The sequence below is a fragment of the Branchiostoma belcheri genome, unplaced genomic scaffold, assembly GCF_001625305.1.
Source record: "Branchiostoma belcheri isolate BF01 breed outbred unplaced genomic scaffold, Haploidv18h27 scaffold3, whole genome shotgun sequence".
Classification (NCBI taxonomy): Eukaryota; Metazoa; Chordata; class Leptocardii; order Amphioxiformes; family Branchiostomatidae; genus Branchiostoma; species Branchiostoma belcheri.
This window is the reverse complement of record NW_017803909.1, coordinates 2354843-2371602: the sequence shown is the minus strand read 5'-3', so window position 1 is coordinate 2371602 and position 16760 is coordinate 2354843. Positions and strand designations below refer to the sequence as shown.

The 16760-nt window shown below is 47.1% G+C and overlaps 3 protein-coding genes across 11 annotated transcripts in view; 2 read left to right on the top strand and 1 right to left on the bottom strand.

The window, feature by feature from the left end:
• Positions 1 to 294: 294 nt before the first annotated feature.
• Positions 295 to 7703, top strand: LOC109473821 (putative uncharacterized protein DDB_G0271606). 2 transcript variants are annotated; one of them, XM_019773910.1, is made up of 20 exons: positions 295 to 447; positions 810 to 970; positions 1356 to 1610; positions 1895 to 2050; positions 2277 to 2527; positions 2712 to 2767; positions 2882 to 2991; positions 3112 to 3573; positions 3744 to 3860; positions 4012 to 4242; positions 4434 to 4657; positions 4891 to 5000; positions 5175 to 5308; positions 5476 to 5603; positions 5761 to 5923; positions 6130 to 6250; positions 6441 to 6648; positions 6849 to 7025; positions 7215 to 7345; positions 7476 to 7703. In XM_019773910.1, the coding sequence occupies exons 1-20, from the start codon at positions 369 to 371 to the stop codon at positions 7511 to 7513; spliced, it is 3312 nt and encodes a 1103-aa protein (XP_019629469.1). In that variant the 5' UTR covers positions 295 to 368; the 3' UTR covers positions 7514 to 7703. The 2 variants fall into 2 exon arrangements, with proteins under 2 accessions (XP_019629469.1, XP_019629468.1); XM_019773909.1 differs by having other exon boundaries at positions 7473 to 7615.
• LOC109473336 (putative mediator of RNA polymerase II transcription subunit 26) lies at positions 7531 to 9998 on the top strand. Its single transcript, XM_019773202.1, has 8 exons — positions 7531 to 7596; positions 7680 to 7765; positions 7925 to 8264; positions 8447 to 8657; positions 8810 to 9022; positions 9185 to 9331; positions 9536 to 9659; positions 9938 to 9998. The coding sequence occupies exons 1-8, from the start codon at positions 7531 to 7533 to the stop codon at positions 9996 to 9998; spliced, it is 1248 nt and encodes a 415-aa protein (XP_019628761.1).
• Positions 9999 to 11954: 1956 nt separating this feature from the next.
• LOC109473749 (retinoblastoma-like protein 1) overlaps positions 11955 to 16760 on the bottom strand; it is a 31331-nt gene continuing 26525 nt past the window's right edge. For 3 of the 8 annotated variants that reach the window (XM_019773766.1, XM_019773764.1, XM_019773771.1), the window contains 9 exons: positions 16284 to 16582; positions 15823 to 16011; positions 15460 to 15531; positions 15166 to 15268; positions 14851 to 14996; positions 14643 to 14702; positions 14287 to 14410; positions 13894 to 13952; positions 11955 to 13553 (listed from right to left, as the gene is read on the bottom strand). In XM_019773766.1, the coding sequence (XP_019629325.1) occupies positions 13371 to 13553; positions 13894 to 13952; positions 14287 to 14410; positions 14643 to 14702; positions 14851 to 14996; positions 15166 to 15268; positions 15460 to 15531; positions 15823 to 16011; positions 16284 to 16582 (1235 nt within the window). In that variant the 3' untranslated portion in view covers positions 11955 to 13370. The remainder of the gene's footprint in view (positions 13554 to 13893; positions 13953 to 14286; positions 14411 to 14642; positions 14703 to 14850; positions 14997 to 15165; positions 15269 to 15459; positions 15532 to 15822; positions 16012 to 16283; positions 16583 to 16760) is intronic. The other 5 variants (XM_019773765.1, XM_019773768.1, XM_019773769.1 and 2 more) reach the window with 4 other exon arrangements.

Sequence of the window (16760 nt, the reverse complement as noted above, 5' to 3'; positions counted from 1 at the left end):
ACTTATTGTCTTGGCCGTTTTCCATGATTCAACATATTTCAATTAGCTTCGTACATTGCTTTATACTGTGTAAGTGCTAAAACTGGTTGAGTCTGCGGTTCTGAGGTGTCAGCAGTTTACCACACGCGGCCGTCCATTGTTCACACCGCTCACACGCCTACCATTGCCCTCTCGATCTTTGGCCATGGACAAACACCATTGTCCTGCCCGCGTCTTGCCCAGGGCTTGCCACCCCGTGGGCCAATCACGGCTCAGCTCTTTGTGGCCCCGCACCTGTATAAAAAGGGGGAGAGGAAAGGTGCTCGTCACTACTTTCAGCAATTTTCTCTCGAGCTGATCAACCGGCAAGAAAAGCTGATAGAGCCAAGATGCGCGCCCTGTTGGTGCTGTGTTTTGTAGCGGCTGCATTCGCAGCTCCGCATACCGAGGAGCAGTCTCAAGAAAATGGTAAGTTATTATTGACTTTTTCACGGTATGTTTTACAGAATTGACCCGTTTTTCTTCCATACAGTCCATTTCTACTTTGTTTAAACAGTTTTACCTATAGCCAATGTTAACGAAAGTGTTTCTTGTTTAGAACACAAAATATAGTGATAAGATTGCTTTACAAATGCATAACGGGGAAAAGGTTACGTTAAAATTTCATGAACGCCTTAATGTAGACAAACAAAGTGCAGTTGGGACAAGAGAAAGTTGATTTGTACTTTGAATCTTATCATCTTGCATGCGTTTATTTTTCCACTCAGTACTTTATATGCGCAAGGCAGAAAAGGCTCTTACTGATGACAATGCCTCTTTTTTTCCACAAGACCTCCTGACCGGATTCCGCGAATTCCGTCACTACGAGTACCGTTATGAGTCCGAGGCCCTGACCGGCACCCAGACCCCCCAGAACAGCAGCCAGTCCGGCGTGCGCATCCGCGCTGATGTCGTGCTGTCCGTCCAGCCCGGCCGCCAAGTCCGCATGGACGTATGTACACAGAACTGCAGCTTTGATTGTAATACTAGTACTAGGATCATTTGCATGTTTTGCTTTTCTGAAATTTCGTTGCCTAAAAGAGATAAGCGCTTGGCTCAACTTCGTTTTTTTTTAAATTCCAACATGTAATGACTAGACATGGTGACGGCACACTCACGTTTTTAAATTTCAACTTATATTCCCTTTTCTTATGCCGCCACCAACACAGAGGACAATACAATAAAATACAATGCAGTGAGAAAGTTCGTGTAAAGTGCATTTTCCAAGGTCCTAAAGCCTGGCAAGGTTCGAACCCGGGACCTCTTGGTTCCGAGATGAACACTCTACCGTTACGCCGCCGCCACACGACTCAACTTTGTTTGCCTTCCTCCTGTAGCTGATGGACGTGCGCCTGTACGAGTCCAACACCGGCGAGCCCAACCAGGTCCAGTGGCAGAGGTCTCCCAACTCCAACGACTTCGCCCGCGACCTGCAGCAGAACGCCGTGTGGTTCCGCTACCAGAGCGGCCGTGTGCAGGACATCCGCCCCAGCCAGGACGAGCAGCAGTGGGTGCTGAACATCAAGCGTGGTATCCTGTCCCAGTTCAACTTCAACCTCATCCAGCGCCAGGGCAACTACTCTGTCCAGGAGGTTGGTGCTCTCTTTAGTCAGTTTTACCGGTGTAGCTTTTGTATGTTTTTTTTATTCCAACATTTATCACAAAACATGGCTACGGCATTCTCAAGCAGACACTTAGTTCCGAGCCGAACGTTCTGTCGTTACGCCACACGACCCCACATCTTTTGTATGTAGTCGCAGTGCACGTGCTGGCATTTTGCAATGATTTCCAAAATGTCTGTGAATGTATATGTTTGCAAGTCTTTTCTTGCCTTATTCTTGTGTACATGTATTTATAAGTCTCCTGCCTTCCCCAGACCGATGTTGTTGGGGACTGCCGTGTGAACTACACCGTGCGCGCCGACGGCGAGCAGGACGAGATGCAGATCCGCCGCTCCCGTGACTTCAGCCAGTGCTCTCAGCGTGCCGTCATCTCTAACTGCACTCTGTTCGGCAACAGGTCTCCCAACACCGTGAGTTTCTACTTTTCACATCATACAGACAAAGCAATATCCTTATTGATTTTTTTATAAACATCAAAAGCAACTAAGCATGTAGAAGACTACTGGGACCAATGCAGAATTGTTTTCACGTACCTAAAGTTGACATACGTGTTAGTCCGACATTGACATGTTAGTCCGACATTGAGAAACGTTTGGGACAGTTACTGATAATACACTTACGTGTTGCGCCCTCTAGGAGGACCTGAGGAACTCCACCTCCCAGACCAACGTCACCCTGTCCAACCTGAACATCAACAAGCGCAGCGGCAGCCAGGAGACCCGCTCCTCCCAGCAGCAGCAGCAGCAGAACTTCATCGTGTCCCAGGTCCAGACCCGCGAGCAGCACGTCATCTCTCTGTACAACCAGCAGAGCCAGCAGACCCGCGAGCAGAGCCAGCAGACCGGCCAGCAGAACCAGCAGACCGGTGCCGTCACCACCAACATCCAGTAAGTAACAGTCACAAATCTCAGGTCAAGATGTTAAAAGCTTGCCTGGCCAGTTTCATACTTCATTCTCGTGACATGTTTGCCCATCAATGTACGTGTGATCGGGATGGCTACGAATGACAGATAATGAGCCATCGGTTTTGCCCTGCGATGCTTCTGACGTTTGTCAACTTTCTTACGACAGGCAGACCCTGCGTCTGAGGCGTGTCAGCGAGGGAGACAGCAACCTCCGCCCCGCCGGTAAGTATCTACATAGAGATCCCATTTACTATACAAACTCAGCGTAGTTATTTTTCATTTGTATTTTTCGCATAGCATTTGACACTGATACGTGATGGTATTTCATCTGTGCAGATCTGCAGCAGCGCCCCACCACCAGCCTGGTCTTCCAGCCCATCCAGGACCAGCAGGAGATCCGCAGGAACATCACCCGCCGTAGCCAGACCACCGAGACCCGCCAGGAGGTACGCAGACTTTCTATTTCCATAGAACAACAATCTGTACACGAAGAGAGATTCGTGTTTGCATAAATATAAGCACTGTGCCTTTCTACATTTTCTCATCGCCACATGTTCACTTTGCAGGTTCAGGAGCAGCTGCAGCAGTGGACCCAGTCCCAGCAGGCCCAGCAGGGCATCCAGCAGCGCCAGCAGGAGAACGAGCGCCGCCAGCAGGAGGTCAGGAGCCAGTCCCGCAGCCAGGAGCAGCAGCAGCAGCTCCAGCAGCTCCAGCAGCAGCAGCAGCGTTTCGAGCAGGAGCAGGAGCAGCAGGAGCAGCAGCAGACCCTGGCTCTCCTCAACATCGTCCGCACCCTCCGTGAGTGCAGCCAGAACACTCTGCGCAAGGTCTACACCGACTTCGTGCAGCAGGAGCAGTTCCGCCAGCCCATCCAGCAGGCTCTGTCCCACGTCAGCACCCAGGCTGGTGTCCAGCTGATGACCGAGCAGATCCAGACCGGTGAGGTCAGCGAGCAGCAGGCCCAGAACTTCCTCCGCGGCATCGCTATGCTCCAGCGCCCCATCCGCCAGAACCTGGACGGCATTCTGGTGAGTAATGTTCACCACTCTCAAACTTCAATCAGACATCCAAATGTGTCCAGATATATCATAGTTAGAAAAATGTGAATTAGACAAAGACAAACCATCATTACACTATTGTCTCCGTGTACTTTCTATCGTCACATTTTCATTTTTCCTATCGCATTCTTGTATTTCAGTTCATCCTCCGCCAGCGCTCCCAGTCCCAGCAGGTCCGTGAGCAGGCTCTTCTGACCCTCGGCTCCCTGGTCAACACCTACACCACCCAGAACAACGTCAACGAGAATGCCGCCCCCGTAAGTTATACTAGCATTGGTTATGTGCAATTTCGATAGGTAATGATTCCAAAGATACTCCTTGCCAACCGCTATGAATTCCTGGGCTACTATGTTTTTAAAACACAGTTACAACTTATTTCTGACGTCGATGCTGTGTTCCTCCCAACAGACTGAGGTCCGTCAGGCCCGTCACGTCCTGGTCTCTGAGCTGCAGCGTGGCCAGCAGACCGGCTCCGAGCGCGAGGTCCAGATCGCCCTGAAGGCTATCGGCAACGCCGGTCTGCCCTCCACCATCCCCCAGCTGATGCAGGTCGCCCGCAACACCCAGAGGAGCAACGGCACCCGCCAGGTCGCCATCTACGCTATGTGGAGGGTCGACAGGCAGCAGATCACTCAGCAGGTATCACTGCATTTAACAGTACATTCGGTTTGTAAATGGGAATTCCCTTTAGCCTGAAGTGTTTTCCTACCCATTATCGGGGAAAGTATAGACGGGACGATTTATTGGACATGCCATTAAAGCATATCCGTTCGCTCTAGAATGTCGTCAGCCTTGATGTATTGTAATGCCGTTTTGTGTTGTATCTACAGAACCAGGAGCAGCTGTCCCAGATTTTCAACACCCAGGAGAACGGCGTGGAGGTCCGTACCGCCGCCTTCGTCCTGCTGATGGAGACCTGCAACTCCCAGCAGTGTGTCAACCGCATCGTCTCCCGTCTGCAGCGCGAGTCCGACCCCCAGGTCGCCTCCTTCTGCTCCAGCTACCTGACCCAGATGGCCCAGAACGGCCGCACCAACCCCCAGACCCAGCAGCAGTGAGTACTCCCATCGCATTTGTATCATCTGGTTTTGACTAGATATTGTATTGACACAAATTTGAGTCTGATACTCCAAGAAACAACTGACCAGGACGTATTGTTTGTTAAGGATCTCAATTAGTACAGTGTGAATTTCACTAGTAATGAAAGACATGAAAGTAGTTTCCATTACACTCATGTTGTATCTTGTTTGTGACAAAATGTTGTTCTATGTTTTATCCACTTCGAAGGTCTCGCATCGCCCAGCAGACTCTTGAGATGATCGCCAACCAGACCGTCTCTGAGTTCTCTCAGCAGTTCAACGGCTCCAGGGCCATCATGTACGATACTGGCTACAACAGTAAGTCCATGTTTAATCCTCAGCCAATCCTCTAGGCATTGGATTCTCCTTTATCACCAGTTAATGCAAAAAAATCAATTATATTTGTATCATAACATAACATAACTCCAATGTCGAGTATAGATTATCAAAGTTGAAGGCCATCGTCACTGATTGGATGTATCGCACACACAGGCACTGCCGGTTCCAGGCGCATGTCTCACTTCGTGGACTCTCACATCCTGTTCACCGACCAGAGCCCCATCCCCCGCTCCGTCATGGTCAACATCCAGAAGCACAACACTGGCTACAACTACAACGTCTTCGAGGTAAGCCCTTGTCTTGCTTGTGGATAAAGATGATGAAAGGTTCTGTACGTGTGCAACATGGACATTTCCAAAAAGTATACCCGAGACTAACAGGATGTATACGGCTCTTACACATACTCTTAATCAGCCCACGACCTAACATTATTCTCATGTGTAATTCCGCCCAGTTCGGTGTCCGCCACGAGGGTCTGGAGACTTACTTCAGCGCCGTGCGCCGCCAGCAGCAGCGTGAGCGCAGCCAGAACCGCCCATCCACCAGCGAGGAGCGCCGCCAGCAGCAGCAGAACCGTGACTGGTAAATAGGCATCGCTAGCTACATTCATTGTCAGAGAGTCAAATATGAGCTGCTCTAACATTCCATAGCACCTAAACAGCGTAGTTTAAATGTCGCATTTCGAAGGTAATTGATCGTGTTAAATTTGATCGTATCGCGTCATTTCTGTGACTTGCAGGATCATGGAGGAGTGGAGCATTCTGGAGACCGAGAGCCAGGAGCGCAGCCAGGAGCGCAGCCAGGGCCGCAGCCAGGGCCGCAGCCAGGAGCGCAGCCAGGGCCGCAGCCAGAGCCGCAGCCAGGAGCGCACCCAGCGTCCCCAGTACCAGCAGCAGACCACGGTAGGAATCTCATATACATATCCAGCATAATTCTGATTCCAGCATAATTCTGATTCCATACATATGCAAAGGACAGTACGATTTCACTACTAGAAGCTACAACTGTAGCATACCTTGAACCAGGAGCAACGTGATACTCCTGAGTTTTGTTTCGCCATCCTTCCAACCATTGGATCTTGTTAATCGTGGTAACTGTACTCTTCCAGGAGGACCGCAAGTGCCAGGAGCAGCAGCAGCAGCGCCGCCAGCAGATCGTCACCCCTCAGCTGACCTACTACGTCGTCGTCAACGGCCACGAGACCACCTTCTCCACCCAGAACACCACTGGTAAGTCCCGAAGTTGGTATTTGATACAGAAGAGACTTAGGAGTTAGATGTAAGGTTTCAGATTTTCATCTAATGATGTGACGTTAGCTCTTACACAGATGGGATCTACCAAGATATGGAATCCAATCCCATGTATAATGAATGAATTCAAACAAAAGGTAACATCTTATACCCACCGTGCGCACCACAGGTCTTGCCCAGATGATCCGCAACCTGACCCGCGGCCAGGGCCTGCAGATCCGCCAGGCTACCACCCAGGACGACTGCCGTACCTCCATCCCCACCTCCATGGGTCTGCCCCTCCGCATGAGCTATGAGGTCGCCTCCACCGTCAACGCCAACACCCGCGTGCGCATGAACGCTGTCCGCAGGAACATCCAGGCCACCGTCAACGGCAGGTGAGAAGCCGTATTACGTATCTCGTATCATGCAGCAACGGTGTCGCAGATACGGTTTGCGTAGGGATAATACAGACAGTAGCTTGTCTTTTCCTTTAATGTACATAATTCATTCGCAACTGGTGCACATGGTATGTCAAACGTAATTGTAAGAGCATGTCTCATTGTATTAACGGACGTTTCTCTGTTGCCCTGCTTAGGCTGAGCATGCTGGAGCGTGCCCAGGTCTCTGTCGATGCCTACACCCAGCAGTCCGGTATCGTTGCCCAGAGCCAGTGGCGTATTGGCACCAACAACGCCACCGTGTCCATCCAGGACTGGCCCCTGCAGCTGAACATCACCCGTGACCTGTACCAGCAGCTCAACATGTCCACCCGGTACGTCCACAACTATATTTGTGGAAAACCTTTGCGTTAGCCTTCGTGATTGTACTTTTGTTACGATTTGTACATAAGTCTAGCTCCACTAGTTTAGTCAGTGTGTGTAAAGAATGAGCTTCCAGGGAAACAATCCCAAGATTTTTTCACATACAAATGTGATTCAATAGTTTTATCTTGAATCTTCAGTGTGAACGTGCAGACCTTCCAGCGCCGCCTGGTCACCAAGGGCCAGGGCTCCAGCCAGCAGCAGACCCAGACCAGGCCTCTGACCACCGAGCAGCAGCAGCAGCAGGCAGCAGCAGCAGCAGCAGCAGCAGGTAAACAAACTTGTATTTTCCGTCCTTTTGGGCTACAAAGTAACACAACGGATGATGATTAAGAGCAGAGGGAACAACGTTTTGTCTTGTTCGAAACGGCCAACTACAACGTTGTCTTCCACCGACACAGGTGCAGTGCACTCCCGTCCAGTTCGTGTCCGGTATTGAGCAGTGCGTCAGCTTCAATGGCGTCCTTACCCAGCAGCAGCAGCGCCAGCAGCAGCAGCTGCGCCAGCAGCAGCAGCAGCAGGGCCAGAAGCAGAGCCGCCAGCAGCAGCAGTACCAGCAGACCCAGCAGCAGCAGCAGAACCCCAACTTCCTGACCACCTCTCAGACTCAGAACAGCTGGATCGTCCGCAGCCAGCAGCAGAGCCAGCAGCAGAGCCAGCAGCAGAACCAGCCCAGGCCCATCCAGATCAGGTACAGAACCTCACAAAACAATCATACTAACCCTGGAATTGGATTGGACCAATATTAGAGATATAGATGATTTGTTAATTGCTTTGTTATTTAAAGTAAAAACGGTAGCAACACAACACAATTCGTATTATTAACGATCCGATTTATGAATTTGCTCAGCTTCGAGTCCCAGCGCCAGAATGAGGTCCGTGTCCAGATCGAGAGTGGGTTCCAGGGTGAGGAGACCAGGCGCCAGACCCTGACTGTCCAGCGCCAGACCAGCAGCAGCCAGCCCGAGGCCACCTTCCAGACCTCCCAGGGCCAGCAGCAGCAGTGGCAGTCCCGCCAGCAGCGCCAGCAGTCCGAGAGGCGCGAGCAGGAGCAGCAGATCCGTGAGCAGCAGGAGACCCAGCAGCAGATCAGGCAGATCAGGCGCCAGCAGCAGGAGTACGAGGACCAGCAGCAGGAGACCCTGCAGCAGCTGCAGCAGCAGGAGCGTGACATCAACCGCACCCCTGAGGTGACAAATTTTTCCTGAGAATTTTCCTAAGGATCCTGTCAAAGTTTTTCTGAGTATTTTCTTACGAAGGCTGTCAAAATTTTCCTTAGAATTTATCCTAAGTATGCCGTTTTGCGCTTTAATTCAAAAGTATCAATTAGACATTTGCGCTTACGCAAAAAACTCTTTCATATGTTAACCAGGACCGCATCCGTGTGAGGCAGCAGCGCCAGCAGCAGCAGCAGCAGGTGCAGCAGCAGGTGCAGCAGTTCCAGCAGCAGATCCAGCAGATCCAGCGCCAGCAGCAGCAGCGTGAGCAGCAGCGCGTCCAGCGTCAGCAGCAGAACACCCTGACCAACACCTTCCTGCAGATCGTCCGCAGCCTGCCCAGGCAGCAGCCCCAGGTCCAGCCTGGTAAGTTGTCCTAATGGTATATCCACCTAGCTTTAGCGCATGATCAATTGTATGTAGAGACAAAATAAACTTCCAATATCATTGTCATTTCACGACACTTTACAGACCGTATTCCTAACGTATAACCTCCTAACGCCTCTCAATTTTCCCAGGCTGTGTTCTGGTCCAGCAGAGCCTCTGGTCTGAGTGCCAGTCCGACAGGCAGTGCAGCCAGGGTGAGCAGACCCGCCGCGTCTCTGTGGCCTGCGATCCTCAGGCTTCCCGTACCCAGCAGCAGCAGGACAGGAAGACCCTGTGGTCCTCTCAGGAGGAGCAGAGCCAGCAGTGCCAGACTTTCGTCGAGAGCCGTCCTTGCCAGAACTGCAGTAAGTGTCAACCTCTCACTCACCACTACCCTAAAGGAAAAATACCGATACATTATGGGTGCTGTCGGGTTTTAGTTGGTGTCAATGCTGGTACTGTACGATATTTTCTGTTCATATGGTTAGTTCGAACGTTTCAATCATGCCATGCTTTTTCTTCACCAGAATGCCAGGGTGTGATGACCCGCATCCGGCAGTCTCACCGTAACGGCGCCTGCTACTCTACCCAGAAGTTCCTGCAGTGCGAGCGCCCCTGCAAGGGTGTCGACGAGACCTTCCAGAAGGTCTCCTTCAACTGCCCCCACCTCAGTGGTAAGCGTGGCTTCCGTCCACCCGGCTTCCTTTTCTCACTAACTTTCAGAATTGAAGAGATATCAAAGTAAATTGTAGCATAACTTTGCTCGGCCTCTTTCTTGTTGAACCCATCACCTGTACTGAACAAAGACCACAGAAAATACCTTGAAAAAGCAAGTTGTTTGAAGCAATACACTAACCTCCTCCTGACTCTCCATGCAGCCAAGACCGACCGTGACCAGACTCACTTCACCGCCGGTATCGAGGTTCCCCAGGACTGCGTGTGCCCCGCCCACCAGTGCGTGGACTCCCGCAGGACCTCCGACATCTTCCGTTACGGCAGCAGGTAAAGCATCTAAAGTTCCACCTTTGCTTGAGACCAAATATTATATTCTCAAACACTAATGCTGGAAACATCAGTTATTATTTCTTACACCTGTTTATATATAATGCAAACGTGTCACGGAATGATTTCAGTAACAGCTGTTGTTGAATGCTACCCACAACAGTTCTTTAATATGACAAACCAATTCTAAATGTTCAACGTCTCCAAAACTTTGTTGTATGAGATAAGTTTAAAAGAAATCATGCAGTGTATAACTGTATGCCATGTACCCACCACAGCGAGTCCGGATCCCGCTCCAACGTCCAACGAGAATACGCGCTGGAATTCTCGCAGCCGTAGCTCCCAGGAGAGTGACGAGTCTTCTTTCAACAGCAATTTCCAGTAAGAACTTCCTCTAAGGAACGTAGCCTGATGCTTTAGCTTTCTCCACGTGTTGTTACTGTACAAAATGTCTCAGAATAGTCATCACTACCGAAAATTTTACCCTTTTTATTTTCATATCCTGCGTTTTATACCTGTCCTTAGGTCATAGCTTCATGTTCACAAACCATCAAAGTTTTAGCAAAATGGAACTGCCGTTTTCAGGCGGTGACTTGGTGCGAATTTGGGAGTGTGCACTTTCTTTAACACACTGAATAAAGTACATGTTGTAAGCAGAAATAAACTTGCCTGTCGTTTTTCCTGTGTGACGAAGTATTAATATATTAATTCACTCAATCCCTTCAAATCTCGCTGTTAAGCTATTTTGAGATATAATACTAATGCTACTATTCTAAAGGCCCCTACCAGAATAGGGATATCCCCCTGGATTCTTACTTATACACTCTATGCTAAAGTTATGGAACAGTGCCCACCTGAAATGTAGTCTGCACATCACATCAGGAAGTTATCATTGAAGCTTGTACAAAACAATAAATGATGTTTGCTCAGGATCCCACTGAGAGAATGATATAGGCTATGACCATGGTGCTGATCATGCCATCTTGGGGCAACTGTTGTGATGAATCAATGTGCAGGGTGGCGCTTCTGTACAGCCGCGTGTGTTTGTCTTAGTGTACCTGGCCAATCCAAGTGACAGCAAAAGACAGAGTTTGATCAACTCATTACTTCACTATAAGAGATGGACCAGGATGGATAACAGAAAGGCATGAAAATATCACCTAGAATGTTATAGCTATCTAAAACAAGAACAAAATAACTTTTAGAGTGCTTCCACAGAGGGTTCCATACACTCAAAGCCTCAAGATGGCAAACTTATGGCTAAATATAAGCATTAGGCCACACCAATTTAATTTGTTTTTCAGCACCAAGGAAAGGGATAGCTTTAGTTTGAACCTGGTCTTTTCTTCATGACAGGAAACTGAATATTAACACACCGACTGCAATATACGAAGGGAATCAATTTGTGAATTTTCAGTGTCTATATCATATGAATGGAGACAGAGTGACTGGGATCCGAAATGTTCCATACAGAAGCTTGCTGCTTATAGTACATCAAATATACAAGGGTTTACAAGAAGTTGTAGTAAATATACGCACGTATGCAAACGTTAATGCATAATACTCAATTGCATACTTGTGACTCACTACCGTTACTACAGACACTAGTACCATGCCCCCGTATTAACACTCCCGGGTTCGATCGAGCTCAAAAGACACCATAAATCCGCAAAGGAATATATATATTTTCACTAAAGGTTCTTTGAACTGTGCATATTTTCACTAAATCTGGCTATGCAGCCATGGAAAACGGCGTTTTGGCGCATATTTTTAAACAGAGAATTTATCAAAACTGGACACCCCTCTGTTCAAAGTGTAAGGAAAGTGGACCAAACTGATAATACCTTAAACACACCAAAGGTCAATGCGCGCGACCATTTTCAGGGTCAAAGGGGTTTTCGTGTGCCGCCAAAAGTCTTAATTTTCACGCCCGAAAACACATACAATAAAAGCAAAAGAATGTGCATCATCTACAGCCCAATAGCAAAACAAATACCAAGTCCCCAAAAAATCTGTCCACCCCAACGCGAGAAACAGCTGCGAAAATAAAAATCCCAAACCATTCTAATACCCTTCCACAGAAGGATGTCTCCTTCCCCGGAGGTAATAAGGGGACTTGCACAAGAGCAGTAGCCCGAAGTAGGATTGACCATCGAACGTAGGAGTGTGGAGGAAAGCCATCTTTCTTTCAGGAATACTGATGCACACCTCTATAACAAACTATCAAAGACAATAATACTAACTTTCATTCAGTCAGCTCTGACAACAAACAATAATACTGACAACAATCTCTGGAAAATTTCTGGTCAAATTTACTGCAAAAGTCAAGTCACTAGTACATTACTAGTAAATGTACATTGCTTGATTTTTTCCTACATCTTTTTACAAGCAAATGTTTACAAGAAACATAATGTTTCCTTTTTTTTACTTCCCTGTCGAAGCAAATGGCCATTCTACAACCATATTTGGTCCAAATCTTTTTAAGATTCCTGTACACAAGAAGGTTGAAACCTTTTGAGACAGCAAATTCATATGCAATTGGTTATAAAACTCTAAAATAAATTGTTCTAAAACATTGGTCTAAGTGCAACAAAGGAAAAGGTTCTAGGTAATTACCAAATTAAAATTAAGACATCACAATACATTACAAAGACAAAAGACCATGAAATGCTATTAGGGGAAGAAGCTTTGCAGACAAAATTAATTAATAGATCACACACAAAATGGCTGTTGCAACTTATAAGCAAATCATAACAGTGTTGTGTTCTAGCTCCAGTCTCTAGTACTACTAACAACACCTCCATTCTTACTGAAGTTTTTACCCTCTAACTCTTGTTAGGGGTTGAACAACAAATACAAATGGAAGGCATCATTCCTCAACCACAGCATTGTCGTCATAACAAGGGGGAAAAGGGCTATTTGACTTGACTGGAAAGTTCTCCCATAAGAAAACAAGAGCTTACAAAAACACTACAAACACTACCTCAACAGTAAACAAAGGTTAAAATCGGGCAGGAAAAATTGCCATTCCGTACTTGTCTTCACATCTCAGCGAAGGTTTGTCAAAAATACATCCTCTGGTATACTGTATCCAAACATGCACAGAGTTTACCCCCTCATACCAAGACACTTCATCTGTTTCTGTTTAAATGCATATTACCTGTTACAAGAAACCATGATTGTTTTTCTTTCCTTTTGCTGTTAATTTGAGAGGGCACACTGGGGTTCTATGTCTTCATAGAAATCACAACTGTCACAATTGTCACTACTCCAGATGCTCCTTTAGTGTACATCAAAGTGGCAAACTCCTGTTAACCTACATACACACCCCCATGAGATCCTCCAATAGTTGATAGTGTTCATCTAACCATCACATAAATACATGGAAAAATACATCATAAATAAGCCACTCCTCTATTAGTATAAATAGCCTGCCCTTTTTTTCCACAGTGGTGCTGCAGTTTTTGTTACCCTTCCATTTCTAACATCGTTACATTCTAGCCCCCTTCCTCCAGTCTATGCTTAAAAGTTAACTCACAGTTGTAGACATGCTTACTTGCAAAAGCTAAGGAAATGTTGCACATTGGAAGTCTGATTTAGAGGCTATGATTCTCCAAAGATTGTTTGTTATACACAGAAAAAAAGACTTAAAGACAAAAACACCACACTTTTGTCCGTTTTACAGGTATGTCTTACAAAAATACACTTTGTCTATTGGTTGGCGTTAGCTGCCTGTCGCACCGTGTCTATATCCTTAAGTTTCTGGAACAACGTTCTGTCGCTGCCCGCGGAGCAGAGTCGCTTGGCGGGGTTCTCATTTGTGTCGTAGTTGAGCGCTCTCTTCTTGGTGGGCTGCTCCCCGGACTTGATCATGCTGGTGATATCCTGAAGATTCTGCAGATAGGAAACAGAGTCAACTTTTACTTGTCCCGGGGAAAATACTGTTAAGTTCACAGGTTCTAATTCTTCTGTAGCAGTGTTGCTATGTTTAAGTGTACTCTAAAGGGAATATGCACCCTTAATTCTTTACCTCTATGACATTCAGTGTTGATTTTCAACAAAATTCTTATCTTTAGCCTCAATCCACCTTCTGAGGTCAGCTATTCTGGTGTGTTGATGAATAGTGGTATTAGTGGTCTTAAAAATTAGTATGCCTCCAGAGTGTATTGTTAAAAAGAGCTGTAGGACAAACCAAACACACGAAACCAAACTGAAGCTGAAATATCACACGTACCTTTGCAGGACTTTTCCCAAAACAGTACAGCATTGCACTGGTGGGGGTCAATGGTCTCCCTGGAAACAAGAAACACAACTTTCAGACAAGATTCGTAAAGTTCTGACTGATCCAACACTTATATACATGGTATCGAACAAATCGGACAGCCATTTTCAAAATTCACTTTTTCAATGTAGTAAAATGCATATTGCATATCACTGCAAAAATGGCCTACCAAGCATTCCATGCAATATCTCTTGAAGGGGCACAATCTACCACATAATTGACACCATAACAATAGCCCTGCATGCAAACACAAACTTTGACATATCTCCATGTAACTCCCTTTGAAACCAGCACCCCCTTCTTTCACGTCACCCAAACAAAGGAAGAAAAAAAATCAGCACTCACAGAAGTTCCTACCATTTTTGTGGGGGGAGATGTAGATGGGATGTCTGACAGAGACTCTCCTGGGGGACTGCAGGTGTGTGCGCGGCAGTGGAATGGGAGACAACGGGGGGACGGTAGAGTCCGCCTGCAGACACACAACAACATTCAACTTGCAGAACTACACATGGCAACGTAACTCCTTTTTGTACCCAGCTGAAAGATCACACAGTTGATTTCTACTTAAACTTAAGTTAAAGACATTAACTAACAAGAAACTAAATTTTGAGGGTGGAAATATAGTATTCATTCTAAATTCTAGTCTATTCTGTTGAAAAGGTATTACAGAAGCACTGCAAGGTTTTTTTTTCTAAACCCACCTTGTGGTCCCCAGTGGGAGAGAACTTTCTGACGTAGCTCTTAAGTTTTGTCACAAAGATCTGGAAAACAGCAGAAAACAGATTATTAACACTTCTATTGACCAAACAACTAGCTTTACATGATGTGTTACTGAAAAATTCGCAAACTTCATGTTAGCTATGCAACAACACCATTATTTATAGTAGAACTGTGGTATGAGTTCCTTACAGTGTTGTAGAACTGGATCAGGTCGCCCCTCTCCTCTCCGTCCACGTTGGTGCCCAGTCCCGCCAGCCGTGTGGGTGTCGGCGGCGCGCTGCTCGGAGCTGGCACCGGTAACGTGCTGCTGGATCTGATAGGCCGCTCCCCATTACCTGTTTTGGAACACAGCCAAAATGAAGTCTAAGCCAATTTACATACTTTCACATTGCCACATCATTAGCATATTTTCGGAACTGTAACATGCAGTAGACACTTCACAATTGTGATTGTTAAGACAAGGTGTATCCAATATATGTACAATAAGTCTGTTCATGGTCCCACCTTTGTCCTTGTCAGCTGTGACAGGAGATGTCTTGCCACTGCCCTCACTGCTACCTGAGCTTCGTCTCTCTCGGTCCCCATGTAATAGTACACTTCGGTAAACCTGCAGGGTGGAGAGTAATGTACAACACTCAACTCTGGGAACAGCACCCAGCAGTGTGTCTAATGTTTCATGTCATGCACAAAGGGGGTGGGCTGGCAAATGACTCTAAAAGCATACAGACATCAAGGAGGATTACCAGTAGCGTGCTAATGGTTTTTAAAAGTGGCTGTCTGCAGAAATGTGGGACTTACATGGCTGCTGGCCTGTGGCTGGGTGCGGTAACACTTCATGATATCCTGGAAGGACTTGTCATGTTGGGTTACCTGTGGGGGAAAGGCACAACATTTTATTCAACTGTAAACTTCATCCCATACTTTATCCATGTCAAAAATAATTAGAAAATGACAACGAAACTTTCTAGTACAATATTGGCAATACAAGAGGCAATGTCATAACCTTATTGTTTTTCTATACAAAAAAAAAACAACAAATTGCTGTGCAAAACAAAGAATATCTTTAAACACACACACGCACACACACATAGACAAAAGTGTCCATTGACCCTTTTCCCCTCTACAGCACTACACCACACAATGACATGAATAAGTGCGTACGTTTGCGGATACCTTAGCCATGACATAGATGGAGCACATGACGATCTGGTCCAGATGCCGGTCCCTCATCAGCTCCACGTGCTCCTTCAGCGTGTGAGTGAAACACGTCCACATCTTCCTCCGCAGCTCGTCTCCCACCTCCAGCTTCTCACAAAGGTCCCGCAGCCGCACGCTGGCCAGGTGGTACACCTGAGGGGAACAGACCACAGGTGTCATCTGCTTAATGCATTCTACAGGTTCTGTACAAAGCCACTGGTTACACAGGCCTAGTATAACCTAATGAATAAATAGGGCAATAGAGATTTCAGTCATACATACAACACAATTCCTTTCCAGTTCAGATGGCTCAAAAATCTTGACATAAAAGAGCAGGTGAAAAGGTAGGTGTCACGTAGCCTAAACAGGAACTTCTGGAGAAATTTAAGCCAAATTTCAAACTAACAAATGAGATCAGTGCTGACCTTTCTGAAGAACAGTCCCAAGGACCCAATCCTCTTGTGTGGGTGTTCGCCAGCAGCTGCCTTCTCTCCGGGTGTAGCTGCAGCAGCCGCTGTCCCCTGCGGAACAGCGGCTGTCTGGCTGGGAGCTGCCTGCTGCTGCCCTGTGGCCACAGCCTGAGCCATGGCACCCAGCATACCAGCCCCTGGCACCTGCTGGCCCTGGGGAACCGCCTGCAGCTGGATCTGCTGCGGCTGCTGCCCGGGCTGCACCTGCTGGACGATGGGCAGCGTCGCCAAGTATGTGATGGTCCCGCTTCCAGCTGAAAGGAGAATGTCACCAATTAGAGATGTTTTAAGAGATTTTCGTTGGGGCATTTTCAAGCTTATTTTCATCTAAGAAAACTAAAAAATGGTCATCTTCTTGTGCACCAGTATGTTGTTGTTTTGCCATCATTCTGCCATCATTGAAAAATCCTTTTGCTTAACATAATCACAAGT

Bases quoted from the DNA above. Each gene is read 5' to 3' on its own strand.
- LOC109473821 (XM_019773909.1), top strand. From the start codon at position 369: ATGCGCGCCCTGTTGGTGCTGTGTTTTGTAGCGGCTGCATTCGCAGCT. The intron at 1,611-1,894 runs GTTGGTGCTCTC...TGCCTTCCCCAG, and splicing joins GCAACTACTCTGTCCAGGAG to ACCGATGTTGTTGGGGACTG. The intron at 2,528-2,711 runs GTAAGTAACAGT...TTCTTACGACAG, and splicing joins GCCGTCACCACCAACATCCA to GCAGACCCTGCGTCTGAGGC.
- LOC109473336 (XM_019773202.1), top strand. From the start codon at position 7,531: ATGGCGTCCTTACCCAGCAGCAGCAGCGCCAGCAGCAGCAGCTGCGCC. The intron at 9,023-9,184 runs GTAAGTGTCAAC...TTTCTTCACCAG, and splicing joins CCGTCCTTGCCAGAACTGCA to AATGCCAGGGTGTGATGACC. The intron at 9,660-9,937 runs GTAAAGCATCTA...TACCCACCACAG, and splicing joins ATCTTCCGTTACGGCAGCAG to CGAGTCCGGATCCCGCTCCA.